This window comes from Stigmatopora argus, chromosome 19 (assembly GCF_051989625.1).
Source record: "Stigmatopora argus isolate UIUO_Sarg chromosome 19, RoL_Sarg_1.0, whole genome shotgun sequence".
Classification (NCBI taxonomy): domain Eukaryota; kingdom Metazoa; phylum Chordata; class Actinopteri; order Syngnathiformes; family Syngnathidae; genus Stigmatopora; species Stigmatopora argus.
The window spans coordinates 13,035,730-13,053,260 of NC_135405.1; the positions used below are offsets into that span (position 1 = coordinate 13,035,730).

The following is a 17,531-nucleotide window of genomic DNA, read 5'->3' on the forward strand; positions in this document are numbered from 1 at the left end:
TCACCCGTGGGTGTGCGTACCCTCCTCTCTTTTGTCTCTCCCTGGTTCCGAGTGACATTGGACCGGATAGAGAGGCCCATTGTGTCAGTGAGATGTTTATCAATGAGACACAGAGAACGCGTTGAGAGAGACAGAGAAAAGCTGTCGGGCTAATCGCTAATCTCTCCCGTTAATACGCTCACGGTAAATATTAATAACTTGGGCGACGTCGGTAGGGCCGTGTAGTTTTTCCCCAATATTTCTATCTGTTACGAGTTTTTTTGTGGGGTATCATGCCCTTGCCCGCACCCGTCGACGACCCGGCCTCGCCGAGGCTGTCATTGGACTGTCGCACGCTTCTCGACCATCGTGTTGGAAAGGGTGAGTGGAGGGGTCTTTGTTTTTTTGTTTGTTATGTTAATTAGAAGAAAAAAAATCTCGTTTTTTTAAATTGCCACCTTCATTTGATTCCGACGTTTGTGCTAAGATGAATACAAATATCAGTCATAATAAAAATAGCGAAACCCTGCCACTTTAATGCAAATCATATAATTTGCCTGTATATTTTTTGCATTTTTTTCTGGGCTAAAAATACAGTATTGGCGGAACATATTGAGACAAAAAAAGATCAGATCAGAAGTAAAAAAATAAATTAAAATCTGCATTGTGACATCCCTATTAGACACGGTAAGTGTAAACAACTGGCATAAAAAAACATAAATAAGTACACACTTTAAAGACTAAATACAATTACAACTACACCATTTTCACACTCGCATAGCAATGTAACTAATATGAAAATGTACATATTAGGGCTGTCCTATTTTGCAAAATGTAGCATATTCTAATGATAGAAATGTGTATAAGAAGATAAACCCAAGTTCATCACTGTTTTACTTAAATTAAAGCTCATTTTGTACACCGAATCTGACTAGATCAGGGGTGTCAGACTCGGGTTGGTTTGCGGGCCGCTTTAACGTCAACTTGATTTCACGTGGGCCGGACCATTTTAGATATAATATTTAGATTATTTTTTTAATAAATGGATTAAAAGAACTGGATTAAAAACCCTGAATATTCATTTTTTTATAGATCTAAAACAATGTTTATTTTAGCTTTGTTTATATATATTTTTAGATTTTACAAAATGATTTTTGAACTAAAAACACAGAAAAATGGATTAAAAATTATAATTATTGATTTAAAAAGGGGAAAATCAGGAAATTTAATATACATCTATACTCATTTGAATTTGATCCTAAAACAAAGTCGGCACTCATGATTTACTTTCCCGGGCCACACAAAATGATGCGGTGGGCCAGATTTGGCCCCCGGGCCTTCACTTTGACACGTGTGGACTAGATCATCACTAACTGCTGTATTTATAAATATAAAACCTCCCAAAAAATGACTTATTGTTTACAGTCAAATGATATGATTTGCATTAAAGTGCTAAGGTGTCGCTATTTTTATTATGACTTTTAGTATTTTGCCAAAATAGCTTGGGACAGACATCACAAGGCCCTTTTCCAACACTTTTTCCCTCCACGGACTAAACCAAAGTCGCGATGGAATAGGGGGGGAGAAAGTCAAGCCGGAAGCATAGCAGGGGGTTGGCGATGGGGGGGGGTTTGACGATGGGGGGGGTTGACGATGAAGGGAAGAAGCAAGCAGGGGGCGTGCAGAAAAGGGGGATTGCGTGGGTGGAAATATTTGTACCCGCTTTCCTAATTCCCCCTCATCTGCAACATCGGTTATGCAAAGCATGACTGCTTCTATTGGTTTCATGTCATTTATTCCCTTTTTTTTTTGCTGAGAACGAGCAGAAAAATCCAAGGTCATCCCAGCACGCTCCCGTGACGTCGCCTAGCAGCCCCCCGCCCCCCCACTTCGCGCTTGTGTGTAATTCATGGCATCGGCGCAGCCCCTGGACCAATCACGGCGCGCGTTCCGATGCCTTTTAGCTCCGAGCACGTGCGCACAGGCGGGCATTAATCCCCCCAAGTGTGTGTGTGTGTGTGTGTGTTCTCGGCACGGCATTGCGAGTGAGTGAACCCGCTGGAAAGCGGCTCTCCGGCGTCACCTTCCATGTACGGTAAGAACGAAACGCGGGTAGCGTCAAATGTGGGAAACGGGAGATTGAAAGCAGCCGGTTTGGCCGCATTCCACCGGCAGAGTTTGACGTCACGACTCTCGCGCGGGACGAATGTTTGATCGTCGGCTTTGAAGGAGATGGATCTTTCCGGTAATATTTTTGGGAATTTAGCGTTCCTCTCGTTAGCGTTGCGGCCGGCCTCGCGCAAAGTAGTCGAGCGCGAACGGGCGCCCAGAAACAGATGGCGCGTGTATATCTGCTCGCCGTGTTTACCCCCTTTATTGGCGTCTTGGGTTTCTCGGGTGATTCATTTTGCCGACGTTTGAATTGAACCGGAACGGCCTCCTTTGAGAAGTTTACCACGCCGATAAAACGGCGCCATCGGGGGCCCTTGTCAGATTTTCCAAACAATTTCCCTTGGGGTAGGGGTGTCAAACGTGCAACCCGCGGGGTTATTCTGCCTGACGGCGACTTTGTAGCTCATTCAGACTGTAGGTAAACGATGAAATGCTGTCATTTTTGTCGACAGGGGTGCCGTAGAAACAGATGGTCTTGAGTTGAGCGGTCGATCAAGTGCGGGTACTTTTGGTCTTTGCTTAATTTTCAATCCGCAATGGCATTTGTTCATTCTGCTGTCAGAACGGCCCCTTCAATAGTTTGTAAGGAACCTTCAAATCCAAGTCAAGTCCAAAACGAACAGGAAGTTTGCACTGATTTTTCAAGAACTGAACAATTTTGTTTTATGATGACAAATCAAACGAAAGCCTCAAATCTCTGATTTCCCGTACGGCAACGTAGGCTCTCTCGATTTCAAGTGTGTACTCTCACGTGACTTGACTGGTTGCGGACGGCGACAGGAAGTCTCGTTTCATCCCCCCCCACGCCGTTTTAGCCGGTCTCGCCACTTCCTGGCATTATCATCTTCATCCTCTTGCTTCCCACAATTCTCGCTTGTATGGGATGAAGTAGCTTTTTGGGGGCCGGAGGGAAATTAGGATAAAATGGCGGGGGATAATCTTTAATTTAATGCTATCGAAGGCACTAGTTTCGGTGGGATGTATCTTTAAAGGCCGGGCAACGTTTTTAACTTTTACTCTCCACTAATAGTACGAACTGCGTGCGATTGATTGCACAAAAAGCAAAAATTTATCAAAAATATCGAGACATTTCCTCATTCTACAGAATGGTGAAGTGTCCCAAAACTTTTGACCGCTGGCACCAAATATAATTGATTCCCCTTTTTCTATCCTTTTAGTTTTTAGGTATAAAGTCGTAATACACGTGCAATGCTACTTAAAGCGAGGTAGCATATCGTAGCGTTACATACAAGTATTACACTACGTGAGCCTGAAAAAAGGCAGAACGTTTTCTTTAGTGTTTTGCAATGTTAAATTAATGAATTACGTTAACTAATTTTGTAAGTGGACCACTTAATTCACCCGGCATTAACCCCGCCTCCCCTTAGTATTCCCCTAACGCTCCTAGCAGCCCTCCATCTTTGATCCTGATGGGAGAATGTTAATCTTGCATTCCGTGAGGAAATGGCCGGTGTAATCTGTTAATGTCGGCGAGATAAAAATAGCCTCGTGATTGGCCGCTTGCTTCCAGGGGAGGGACCCCCGTCACCAGAGCGCGCTGGATGAGCCTCAATGTGACATAGTTAGCAATCTTTCCAATATTAACCCCTCGTTTTGGATCAATTATTAGACAGATATTTTTGCATGGGTGTCCGAGTCGCCTAATCTGGAGAATGTGATGATCCAATACCTAGGAAATGTATTAATTAGGGGGAAAAAGTACTATATCCAATCTCTTTTGTACACAACAGGACCAAAATAAGGTTGCAAACAAATTGTTTGAATGTATTTTGCAATAATTAACGTATAGGCCGAATAAATTGAGCTATTTTAGTGGTGATTTGTTGGACATTTTGTTACATGAACTCATTAACTGCCATCGCTAAACACTTAAAACCCTGATCTATTTTTTTTCCCGATTCAAACCTCAGAAAAAGACGCGATTCGGCCCCGAATAAATTCCGATCCAATTTCTGATTGAGCACATCCCTAGTATATACGTAGATGACGGTAAACAACTGCTTTTCAATTGCCAGATATAAACGTCTTTGAACTATTTCCATTTTTTCCTATCTAGCAATTGACCGGCGACTATTTCAGCTCATTCCAACCTCTCCCAGTCGGAAAACATTGGACGTCCATGGCAGTCAATGGCAACCAACGAGTTAAAAAGCTCCTTTTTAGTCTGGTTCTCTTTGCAGATTTACGACTTGACCGCACACTTAAAAACCCCAAAGAGAAATGTAATTGCATTAGGCCGCCCGATGAAAAACGAGCATCTCTCAAAGGACTCATCGTTAATCCGTCATTCCAAGAAAGGTGGAAGTCTGCAGACACTGCATTCAATTCCTACTACAAGCACTCGGCTATGTTTTATTCCACGTGGGTTTCCGATATTTACTTTTTTTTCCCCGCAATCCCCTTATGTGTTGCCTCTAAAACCTTTTTCCCAGAATACCCGTTTTTGCTAGCGCTGGCTGGCAGATTTACGACTGACAATAAGAAGCTTTGGGCCGTGACTCATTTCTTGCGTCACAAAGCGACCCTCCGTTCTCCGTCACTCGTCCTTTCCTTTTTAAAAGGATCTCCTTTTTCTTCGACCTCTACTCCCGGAGTTGGATTAATTTATTGTCCGACGGCTCAGCGGGCTTCCTCCAGTTGGAACTTTTGAAGGCTGGCGCAGAAACGAGTGTCTAGGAATAGATTTGGCGCCCGATTTGAGCGCTTCGTCAAGGCCGAAAACGGCGTCTCGGGACCGTTAGGTATTTCAAACGATTGATTTTTTTGTCCCATATGAATCTATACTTAACAGTGTACAGTAATCCCTCGAATATTGCGGTTAATTTTAATAATTAATAGCAGAAAAAAATGCGAAGAAGTGAATTTGCGATAATCGTGGGAAGACTAGTAGTTTTTGATGCAATTACAGTGAAGTCTTTGTTTTTTTGTCTCATTTTGCAATGATTAGTAGTGAAATTTCTTCAATGATATTTTTTCTTTTATTGTAATTTTATTTGAGTGGTTAGCATGTTGAGCTTTTACAGTTCTGGGGTCCTGGGTTCGATCCCAGGTCGGTCCTTCCACATCCCCAAAACATTCAATTCAATTCAAGCTATGCTAATTATGAGCTAATTATTATGATAAGCGGTTCAGAAAATGTATGAATGTAATTTCATTTGACGGTTGGCTAATCACCGATTATTTTCCATTATGCATTTACCACATTTTATATTACTCTCTGCGTGATTTTTAAGGTTTGATGGATGCTTCCAGCCCTCCCAATCAAAACAAATCGGTCGTCAATGGCAGCCAACGACTTAATATGGTTTCCTGATTACTTGCCTAGAGTCAAAGGCAATCGGACTATCCGCTTCCGACGTATGGAAACCCAAAGCCCGGGAGGGAAAGTCTTGAGACGAAGGCCGTTTGACCCGTTCCAACTGTTTTTTCAGGAAGCAGGTGGAACAACATTTTTTTTTTTTGGTAGCGCACCCGACCAGTCGCCAAAAAATTCTTTTTGCCCCTCATGAGTCATCGGCGCAGGAGTCCTTCAAGCAACCGCCATCCACCAATCACTTTCTCCCGAAAGAACACTGTTTCTCACCAAGGTCGTCCATGTTTGACCGAGGAATTTAAAGCGACAGCGCGGATTTTAACGTGATTAGGATTGTATTGCTCGCGACCAGCCGTGACTTTTTGAATTATTTTCCCTCGCCGTTGATTTCGGAGTCAATTTTTTGCTAACTTTCCACACTCTGCCTGAATGCAAGCATTTTTAAATTAATTTCTGCTTTATTTTTCAGGGGTGTGCGGTTGTTGCGGGGCTCTCCGGCCTCGCTACAAGAGGCTGGTGGACAACATCTTTCCGGAAGACCCGGAGGTGAGTTTTCTGTCCACTCACATTTTCACATCTGGCAAAGATATTAATTGAACAGCTCAGCTGAATTTAAAATGAAGACTAACAAATGCAAAGCAAAGATCTTATCTGTGGCGAAAATCCCAAATCTGCAGAAAGTTAGTGGATTTGTCAAGGCCTAAATTGTTTGAACACGTTCCACGTTGAATCACTTTCCTTGTCAAATCTTTGGCCAAGTCTTCCCAAACTGGGAATTCGCTTCATTTCCGTTGCTTTGACAACTCGATTTTGTACTCAATCTTCAATTAGTTTTCTTAAACCGCTTTGACGGCAACTGGAACAAACGGGATTCTTGTCACAATGTCGCCCTGCGGTTTCTAAAAATATCCCTTTTTTGACACGAAATGACAGCGGCGTTTATAACCGTACTGAAAAGTAAATCATATTTTTTTTGGCTTTCTTTTTTTAGGATGGGCTTGTCAAGGCCAACATGGAGAAACTGACATTTTACGCTCTGTCAGCGCCAGAGAAGCTGGACCGCATCGGGGCGTACCTTTCTGAGCGCTTGTCAAGAGATGTGGCGCGGCACAGATATGGGTGAGCGCCCCCCTGTCAGAGTACACCTTGACACATTTCTACCAAAATAATAGTATTTACTGTTTTTGTAGGTTTGTGGTTTTAGTTTTGAAGTAAAAAAAATGTCATTTCAACAAGTAGAGCATCGCCATACAGTGCTGAGTTAAAAAAATAATTTTGTAATTATATATATTTTTTCCAGTTACGTGTCCATCGCAATGGAAGCGCTGGACCAGCTGTTGATGGCCTGCCACTGCCAGAGCATCAACCTATTCGTGGAGAGTTTCCTCAAGATGGTGCGGAAGCTGCTGGAATCCGACAAACCCAGCCTGCAGATCCTGGGAACCAACTCCGTGAGATTCCTTCACACATTTTTGCCATAACGTTTTTTGCACCTTCGCAAAATAAATACAAAATCTTTTAATCAGGGTGACCCTACTTTGCAATTTTTCAATTATCGCGGCCATGTTTGGTCCACATTAACCGCGAAATTCGAGGGATTACTGTATTCTTGTCACTTGTCAAAAGTGTTATTTTAATGTTAATGGTACTGGACATAGACAAAATGTGCATACTATTAGCATGATTTTTGCTCCGCTACTTTCAAGCCAAATCCAGCCTAAGTTCATAAACACACGACCACATCAGTTAGCGTTTAGTCCACCCACGCTTAGTTTCATAGCCCGGCAGCCTCAAGGCATTCTAGATCGAGACACAATAATTCTACTAATAGAGACGCTAACACGCTTCAATTGAGAACAGACAAGCTGGCTTGGCTTCAGTTTTCCAAGTAGCCTTAAAACCATTTTGATTCAATGCTAACATATATTTCAGGCAGAGGAAATAGCTGAGGATGTTTGCGTTATTGCTCATTTCCCCCTCATGCTTTCTAATCAGTCCCCACTGTTCTTCTCAGTTTGTCAAGTTCGCCAACATCGAAGAGGACACGGCGTCCTACCACCGCAGCTACGACTTCTTCGTGTCGCGCTTCAGCGAGATGTGTCACTCGGGTTACGAGGACCCCGACATCCGCACCAAGTGAGTCGGTCGAGAAAACGAGGGAACGTGGCGGCGGTTAAATGGACCTTGTGGAATTTAGGATCCGGATGGCGGGCATCAAGGGACTCCAGGGCGTGGTGAGGAAGACGGTCAATGACGAGCTTCAGGCCAACATCTGGGACCCTCAGCACATGGACAAGATCGTGCCGTCGCTGCTGTTTAATCTGCAGAGTCGCGAGCGTGCCGAGAGGTGAGATTTCGTCAACGGGCTGAGTAAAAGGTTGACTTGGGTTGGTTCGCGGGCCGCTTTAACGTCAACTTGATTTCACGTGGGCCGGACCATTTTAGATATAATATTTAGATTTTTTATTTTTTGAAATGGATTAAAAGCCCTGAATATTCAGTTTTTTATAGATCTAAAACAATGTTTATTTTAGCTTCTTTTACATATATTTTTAGATTTTACAAAATGATTTTTGAACTAAAAACACAGAAAAAAATGTTTTAAAAAATTACCAAGATTTTAAAGGGGGAAAATCAGGAAATTTAATATACATCTATACTCTTCATTTGATTTTTATCCTAAAACAGAAAGTCGGCACTCATGATTTACTTCCCCGGGCCACACAAAATGAGGCGGTGGGCCAGATTTGGCCCCCGGGCCTTCACTTTGACACAAGTGGTCTAGACCAAGGGTGTCAGACTCGGGTTGGTTCGCGGGCCGCTTTAACGTCAACTTGATTTCACGTGGGCCGGACCATTTTTAGATATAATATTTAGATTTTTTTTATAAATGGATTAAAAGACCTGGATTAAAGGCCCTGAATATTCCGTTTTTTTATAGATCTAAAACAATGTTTATTTTAGCTTCTTTATTTTTAGATTTTACAAAATGATTTTTGAACTAAAAACAGAAAAAATGGATTAAAAAATGACAATTATTGATTTAAAGGGGGGGGGGGGAATCAGGAAATTTAATATACATCTATACTCATTTTAATTTGATCCTAAAACAGAAAGTCGGCACTCATCATTTACTTTCCCGGGCCACACAAAATGATGCGGCGGGCCAGATTTGGCCCCCGGGCCGCCACTTTGACACTAGTGGACTAGAGGGAGATGGAGGGGCGGTAGAGACGGTAGAGCCCAAAAACATTGAAAAACCTTACTCTCCTCCCTGATATATTTTTAACGTATATTGACCTAAATTTGTACTTTAACAGTGAAATCCAATGAAATTCTGTCATAACTCGAGGACTCTCCACCATGTTCGGTTCCAAAGCGCACCTAAAATCTGATTTATATATGCACTGATGATTTACTTAGGGTTAACCTGTGTAGTCTAACACGGAAAGCCAAAACTGTATTTTATTTTTTTATTTACTTAATGTTTTTCCCGGCGCCATGGAACCGAGTGATCGACAATGAACGATTTCATAAGAAAATCTGACATGCAAACGTTCCCACAGAATCCATTTTACACGCTTTTTACTACAACAAAATCCTGCAGAGACAATTTGTGCAATGCCTTTCAGGAACGTTGAGATTTTAGCGCTCCTGCAAGGTTGGACGCCACGCAGCGGGAAAGATGACAGCGTGAGCTTGGTCATGAATAATGTAATCGGCAATGGAGCGACTGACGATCATAATAACACCCGCATTTCTCCATTCGGATGACTTGTTTTTGAACTACGCTAATCATTTCAGGAGCTTTAAAGCACAACCTAGAGGCTTATTTTGCTAATAAAGCCCAAGAATGCTGTTAATCGTACTAAAATTGTGTAGTATTTAGCTTTAAGATGTAAAATGTAAAGCTTCTCCTTGGAGGTCTGGCCTTAGGCCCTCAATTCTTTCCTTCTCGCAACGCCACGACACGTTAGCGTTAAGCTACAAAAAGTATTTAGTATATTAAAGCATGTAATCTTCAGGTGTTTTTGGTTTGGAGGCTTCACAGATGGAACTGGTTCAACTTTGCACTCTTTGTAAGGAGCTATGGGCTATTTGTCAAAGAGTTATTCCTCTTTTTGACCCTCATCTTTTCCACATGTTTTCTTTCTCTTTCCCTCCCCCCTCCCCCCCGGCCCACTATCAGTCGGTCCCCCTCTCCACTCCAGGCCTCGGACAAGGAGAAAGAAAGCCCCGTGGAGCTGACGGAGCGCTGTTTCAGGGAGCTGTTGGGCCGAGCCGCCTACGGGAACATTAAGAACGCCGTCACTCCCGTGCTCATGTAGGTAAACCTCCCTGACGTGGACCAATCATTCCATGTGCGAGATGCTCACGGCTACTTTTTGGCTTGGCGTCGCTACTTGATTTCCCCAAGCTTCAATTTCCTCCTCATTTCCGTTCTTGTTAGGAGCTATTTTCCATCCGTCACCGTCTCGTTTTTGCCAAAGGAAGTGACCTTGGTGGTTTTGGACGGTTTATTAGCCGCGCCTCGCGGCGATTGTTTACCGATGCTTTTGCCGAGCGAATAAGCCGTTGAATGTGTCTTTTTCTTCTGTGTGTCCCTGAAGGCATCTCGACAATCACTCTCTATGGCAAGGAAAGACTTTTGCTGTGCGCTGCTTTAAAATCATCATGTATTCAATTCAGGTAAGATCAATTTTTTCGCCATGATATTGAATATTTGAAGCTTTTCCTTCTGTCTTTTAATCAAAACAAAAATGTTTTCGTTCTTGAGTTATCTTGAACAAAATCATTTTCTGACCCGATGACGTCAAAATGAAAACACCTTCCATTTTGTATTAAAAACATATCGTGTACGTTTGATCTCTCTTGAGTTAAGCGGAAATGATGACAAAACCGCCACAAAAAAACGACTGTTTTACTAACAAAAAAAATATTTTGAGACCAAAAAAGATTCTCCCAAGAAATATAGTAATCCAATTTCCAAGGTTTTAAGATGATAACTCATCACCTGAAATTTATATCTTCTTTTCCGGCCTACAATTGGACTGCTCATGGATCAATGTCTTCTCACATGTCGTTTCAGTCGCAGCACTCCCACTTGGTGATCCAGCAACTCCTGGGCCACCTGGACGCCAACAGCAAAAACTCCGCCACCATCCGAGCCGGAATTGTGGAAGTTTTGCTGGAAGCGGCGGCCATCGCGGCCAGCGGCTCCGTAGGTGCGTCGCCGATATAAACGCAGTAGCCGAACGAATTCGCTCTGTTCTTAACTCACCGCCATCCATTGGCGGCTACGGATGACCAATTTTTGTCTCCTCCCGGCTGGCAGGTCCCACCGTGCTGGAAGTCTTCAACACGTTACTGCGCCAGCTCCGTCTCAGCGTGGACTACGAGTTGACGGGCTCGTACGACGGCAACACCAACATCGGAACCAAGATCATCAAAGCTCACGAGGAACGGCAGCTCCAAGAGGCCGTCATCAGAACCATCGGTGAGTCAGTCGCTCGCTCTCGTCTTCAACTTCATCTTCTAACCTTTTTTTAGCATCCCTCTCCACCGCTTCCAAGTTGTTTGCGCTTTCTTTCCATTTGTCCTGGGAATGTTTGAGAAGATCCAGATGATTTCTATTGTGGGCCATCCATAATTTCTCTTCTCTGACTTACGTCATACCTTCTGGACCGCCCAAGTCGGAAAGATCCCTAAATGCTCTCGCCTTCTTCAGCATACCTCTGATGACATTAAGAATTGATGTTGTTTATCCTTTGAGCAGCACTTTGTTGTTTGAATTTGAATCTAAGGGTTCCTCCCTTTCAGGTTCATTCGCCAACACTTTGCCGACCTACCAGAGGTCGGAGGTCATGCTCTTCATATTGGGAAAGATTCCCGTTCCGGGTGTTCACCCATTGCTACCTTCTTCAGGTTCTGGGTAAGTCAAAATGTCTCTAAACGCCATATTTGACATCTTTCTCTGTCTCGGGATTAGCCAACAATTGTTTTCACAGTTGACTAATCACAGTTTATTGTATATTACCAATAAGGTTGATGTATATTTAATCTATTTTTTTTAATTAAGAGTTTTAAGCTAACCCTAACTAACCATTGGCTGCTGATAAAACGAAATTCCTCAACAGTGAGTGAAACTCCACCCGCATTATTATCTTGTTTTCATGGAAATATTGACATCATGTCATCATTGCTGTGACTACCACAGACATCGATCAATTAATTCTGGATTTGCGCTCTCAAACTCAGAGCTTCCATTGAATTGTTTGGCCGTGTCGTCATTTTTGGGGAAAATTCTGAGACGTTGTATGTTTTGGTTCAGGAATTGAGGGACTATTGTCCTTTTCTGTCATAAATTAAGACTCCGAGCAATAATAAATGGCCCAATTACAACTATTTGAAGGTAATTCCTTAATCTACTTTATAAATTTTCTCCTTCTTAGGCCTGAGGGTACCAGGATGATCCAGGTCATGTTACTGAAGTCCTTAGTACAGGTAAGTTTGCATCTGTGCTCGATTCAATCACTAAAATTGAAAAATTAGTGCTGGGTGACGTGGCGTATCATCAAAACTCAACGATTTACCGTAAATGTCTTCAGTCGTCACAATTGTCACTTTCACAAACATATTTTTAATCATTATTTGAGTTGCCTAAAATATTGCCATACTGTATAGTGGCCTATTTTTTTTGCCTATCCCCCAGCACTAATTTTGATATTTCTGACCAATAGTTAAGTTACACATTGATGTGCGCAGGTGACGGTAGGTTTCCAGACCACCAACATGCTAACAGCTCTCCCGACCTCCTTCCTGGAGCCCCTACTGTCCTTCTCCCTAACGGAAGACCCCGAAGTCCGGCTGCTGGTTCTCCAAATCCTCCTCAGTCTCATCGACAGACACGAAAACAGGCCCAAGTTCTCCAACATCAGGTCGGCCCAACGCGGAAGTCAGCGATGATTTTTTAAAAATTTTGCCAAACCCGCCAACCTCTGTCTGATTTTTAACTCCAGTATTATCACGGACATTTCCGTGCTGAAACTCAAAGTGGACAAGTGCTCCAGACAGGACAACCTGTTCATGAAAAAGGTAGCGCGCAATTGACCTTTTGCAAACGTTCCGCTAAGTCATGGTTGCTAAGATATCCATTCGCTGGAATCCAGTCGTTTTTCCGCTTTGGGAATGAACTCGCACTATTTTGGTTGGGTGCGTGTCGTCGAACCTTGATGTCTTCTTACTTAGAATTTGTTTTTTTTTCTTTTCCTAGCATGGACAGCAGCTGTATGGACACATCTACCTGGGATGTAAAGAGCAGAGCAGCGGCCGCGAACACTACGAGAGTCTTTTCGCTCTGCTCGGTCTTCTCAGCGTGGAGCTGGCCAACGAAGAAGTGGTCGTTGACCTTATTCGCTTAGCGCTAGCGCTGCAGGTATTGATAGAATGGAGTTGCAAAGGTGGCATAGTCATTAAAATTGGCATTGATGGCCATGCACGTCGCCGATTTTGCAACATTGCAACATCACACTGGTGATCGTTAATTACAAATCTAACTTTTGGCAGGTTCGCACGCTTTCATTGTTTTATTCAAACCCATAAGTAAGTGATCACTCGTGACCTCGTATACATTTCAAGATGAGCAGATAAATGCTTTTATGTTAGAGTTATTTGAAATCACCGTGCGCCACTCTAAATCCTGAGGGACAAACAACCATCAAAAACGATCAACCACATGACTAGAAGCACCAAAAAAGGATCAACTACGGTCAAATTGTAGAACTAGTATAGTGGCTTGAAGGACAAAATCATATTAAGTTACATTTTAAATGGGAAAATTAAAGCCTTTTTTAAACAGGAGATGAAATTTTAATTAGCAAAAGTGCCGGTTTCATCACGAGGGAGCTACGAGGGAAAATAATAATAAAATACTGGATGAATGATAACAAAATAAACGTAATGTGCCGTTTTCATGTTGAGCTGTTATTGCGGATAACAATAGAACTAATGGGTAAAAAATCAAACTTCCACTAAATTATGCTATTTTTAAGCAGAGCTCAATTTTTCGAGTTTCTTCAGTACTTTGTGACTTATTAAATTTTTATAGATGAGTTGTGTTAACACCGTTTACAGTGTGTTTGTGTTTAAGGAGGTAGTGAGGGCATCCCACAGGGCTCCTTACTTGATCCTCTTTTTTTTGTGGAAATGTTGAATTTAGGACCTGGCTCTGTGTCCCGATGAAGCACTCCCCGTTTACAACCGTTGTGCAGTCCACGCGCTGGCCGCCGCTTACCTCAACCTCATCTGCCAGCTGACGACAGTCCCCGCCTTCTGCCAGCACATCCACGAGGTCAGTACATTTTACTCCTTACACACAAAACTCCAATTCTCTACTCTCTCCTGTATATACAAATGTATATATTTTCCCCCTTTGAGGTGATCGAAGCAAGACAGAAAGAAACTCCTCACCTGTTGCCCGAAGACGTGTTTCTGGACGACCCCAAGTAGGCCAACCTCGCGTTTTTTTTACCCCCGCCCGGTTCGCCGTTTCACGTAACGCCTCTCCTCCCCGACTCGACCAGGCTCCCTTCCACGCTCGATAAGGTGGAAGGCGACGTGCTGTTCCTCCAGTCCAAGATCACGGAAGTCCTGGGAGGCAGCGGTTACAACACGGATCGACTCGCCACCCCTTACGTCCCCCAGTCCGCCGGTGAGGAAGTCGCCGACTTGCCTGCCTTCGCCGGAGTCCCTTAAAACGCCATTTTCCCAACCGCGTTCTCCCGTGTTTAGACGTGGACCGGCTCTCCAAGAGGAAGAGCATCGGGGAGACCATCTCGCTTCAAGTTGAAGTGGAATCTCGAAACAGTCCGGAGAAAGAAGAGGCAAGACCCAAAAAAAGGCCTTTCAACACCATCACTTTTCAAAAATATTGACTCCCATCATCGTGTTCTGCATTCCTGTGCCAACTGCAAACTTGACATCTGGCTGTGTTTTTGCAGCGGACCCCGGCTGAGGAGATCACCTTTGAAACGCTTAAGAACGCCATCGGTATGTCCGTCCATCACTCCACACAGAATTGAAAAAAAACCCATTAGCAATACTGATTTGCAAGTCGCTCGCCGGACGGACCACCTTGACTAAAATGAGAAGCATCTGTTGCGCATTCGAAACTTTTACAGACGCTCGTAAACCGTTTACGTTTACAGGATTGTTTATCGATAACATGACCTTAACGTGGTTGATTTGATTCTCATGGCTAACATAAAGTTTCTAAAACAGCCAAAACTTTGTCCACTATTTGCATTCAAATTGATGTGCTAGCATTCCATTCCAAACAGCTTCCCGCAATTGAAAAGATTTAAATTTTTATTTTGGTTCCCCTCTGTCAAATTAATCTGATTACATTTGCACAGAAACAAAATGAGACATTTGCTAACATCTGCCTTTACTTTCACAAACAATGCTGAACATGTTTTTTGTGCTGTTTTTAAGACAACAAAAGCGGGAACAGAAAACGAATCAGACATCGCGTTTCGAATTGAGCAAATGCGGTTAAGCATTAGTTTCAATACTTTGCCTTCGCCCTTCACTAAACTATCCGAGCCAGATGGGAAAACCTTCGATTACAAGCTGATATGTCGATGACATATTTATCTGTTTAAGTCAAGCCCATCTGTTTTCATTTTACTGAAAAAATAAATTGGTCCCACGGTTGCATTTAGGGAGTGCAACTCATAAATCAAAGCGCCATACGAAACGCTCGTTGAAACGCCGAGACGGCCGACGCTTGGCGCTCAGGGCGACCGTCTTGTTTGGCCGCAATAACAATAACGGAACTACTGAGAAAGAGACGGCTTCACGCTAACAAACCGCGGCGGCACTTAAAAATGGCCTCGTTTGAACCGAAACGGCAAAATTTTCTTTGTTTTCTTTCAAAAACGGGACAATGGGTTCCTTGTAATTTGTGGTTTTTCACTCAAGAGCAGGGGTGGGCAAATAATTCCACAAATGGGGTGTGGGTTTTCATTCCAACCAATAAAAAGGACACCTTTTCACCAATTTGGCATCCTATACAGTATTGCCGCCCCACCTGACTGCGTCTCATCTCGTTTTTGTCTCCCTCTAGTGGACAGTGTGGGCATGGAGGAACAGGAGAGGGAACGGAGGAGGCTCGTTGTGGAGAAATTCCAGAAAGCTCCCTTCGAGGAAATCGCTGCCCACTGCGGCGCTAGGGTATGAAAAAAAAAACTTTTTTTTTCATCTCACACACAGCCTTTGTTTTCCCCCCGCTGTGGGTCTCAAATGTCGTTGTTCTTTTCTTTTTTCTTTTGACTTGAACAGGCCACCCTGCTGCAAAGCAAACTCAACCAGATCTTTGAGATTACCATCAGGCGAGACACTTTTCTGTTTATTTATTTATTTTTCTCTAAAAGTGGCATAACTAAAAGGCCAATTTCCCCCTTTTTTGTTTAGGCCGCCGCCCAGCCCGTCGGGGACCATCTCGTCCGGGTACGGCCAGAACCAGACTCGCTCCGTCCCCATCTACGAGATGAAGTTTCCCGACCTGTGCGTGTACTGAGGTCAACTTTTCCGATTTTGGGGTAAACAGAAGAAAAACACACCGCTGTCGCCAGCCCCCCTCCCAAAAAACACACTTTTCCCCTAGTCTGTTACGTAAAAGTCTTTCGGACTATCTTCGTCCTCTGCACTGATTTTATTCGACCTTAACCGAACGTGCGTTGCCATCGTTTTACCCTTATTTATTACTCTGTGGATTCATTTTTTTTAGCCATGTCTCCCCACAGCTATAAATGTGTACATACAGAGAATATAACTCTTTAAGATGGTGTATATATTGTACAGGAAGTCAAATTGGAACTATTACGTATGGGCAGCCCCGATTTAGCTAAAAATACGAGCTGGCGCCTTGTTGCCATAGTGTCCTGACTCACGACGTGGGTTGACGCCTCCGAAATGTCAGGGGTGTTTTTCCCTCCACATAAAAGCCGTTTCTAGTACGTGCATAAAAAACAAGACGCTAGTCTGACAGCTCAACAAGAGGCGATTAATGTATTTGGGAGATTTTAGCATGGCGGCTAATGTAAATCTCATGAAACGTGCTTAAGAGGAGATTCGTCTTATTAAGCGGCCCACCACAAACAATAGATAAATGATTTTTTTTGTGTTGGAAACATGACAAATCTCACTCGAAAGAATGCTAACCACGTTAGCATAACAAATTAAAAACACGCCTGAAAAATAACAACCCCCTCGTTAGCAATTCTTCTTGTTTTGGGAATTTAACAGCAACAACTTTCATTAACAATTTTAATTTAAGTTTTAACGTGGCCCAACAATCCCCAGACCTAAACCCTATCGTGAATCAATCTGCTCAATCATTTAAAGTAAAAATGCCAAATGTTCTTGCGTAATGAATTCCAATGTTCGTGATCTGTTCTGTCCTAATTATAATTCAAGCGTTTTAGCCAATCAATCCGTCTCGACTCAAACCCTATCGAGTATGTATTTTTCCAGCCCAAATCGAGCGTTCCGACAGCCAACGACCGTCCGTAGCGGTTCCGTATGTGTTTAAATCCCCGTTGTTGTGGTGCTACGTCAGTCCGCCATCCGTCAAATCGGTCGACGATTTCATTCGTACCCTCGTCCGTCCCGACCCGAGACGGAACTCTCTCCCACTTGTCCCCGAACCGTCTCGTGCGGGTCTTCCCCCGGTGTAGTTCTGGTTAGCTCCGTCGACAGCCTAGCTAGCGCTCGTGTAGGTCCGAGTCTCGTTCCGTGAACTTTGCACTTTAAAAAAAAACTACATAAATAAACGGAGGACCCCACCAAGGCAGCTTTGCTTCGTTTCGGGACGTGGATGGGAAGAAAAAAATGCCTTAGCGCTCCTCCGTGTGTCCTATTTGACGTTGCATGCTCATGTGATGTGTTAGTTCTTTAATAAAAGTTGCCGGGCAACCACCATCCTGCTTCGGATTCCTCTTTCTTCCCTTTTTTTCCCCTGTTATCAGACACAAGAGCACCGTGC

At 43.4% G+C, this 17,531-nt stretch overlaps 1 protein-coding gene across 1 annotated transcript; it reads left to right on the forward strand.

The window, feature by feature from the left end:
* The first annotated feature begins 145 nt into the window (after positions 1-145).
* efr3bb (EFR3 homolog Bb (S. cerevisiae)) lies at positions 146-17,467 on the forward strand. The gene is made up of 23 exons (XM_077586701.1): positions 146-360; positions 5,955-6,031; positions 6,477-6,604; positions 6,786-6,936; positions 7,500-7,621; positions 7,683-7,832; positions 9,675-9,809; positions 10,096-10,174; positions 10,575-10,710; positions 10,821-10,982; positions 11,306-11,417; positions 11,938-11,989; positions 12,251-12,423; positions 12,505-12,580; positions 12,759-12,920; positions 13,704-13,835; positions 13,922-13,989; positions 14,068-14,195; positions 14,276-14,367; positions 14,485-14,533; positions 15,612-15,718; positions 15,827-15,876; positions 15,959-17,467. Exons 1-23 carry the CDS (start codon positions 273-275, stop codon positions 16,062-16,064), a joined length of 2,535 nt encoding a protein of 844 aa, XP_077442827.1. The 5' UTR covers positions 146-272; the 3' UTR covers positions 16,065-17,467.
* The last annotated feature ends 64 nt before the right edge of the window (positions 17,468-17,531 follow it).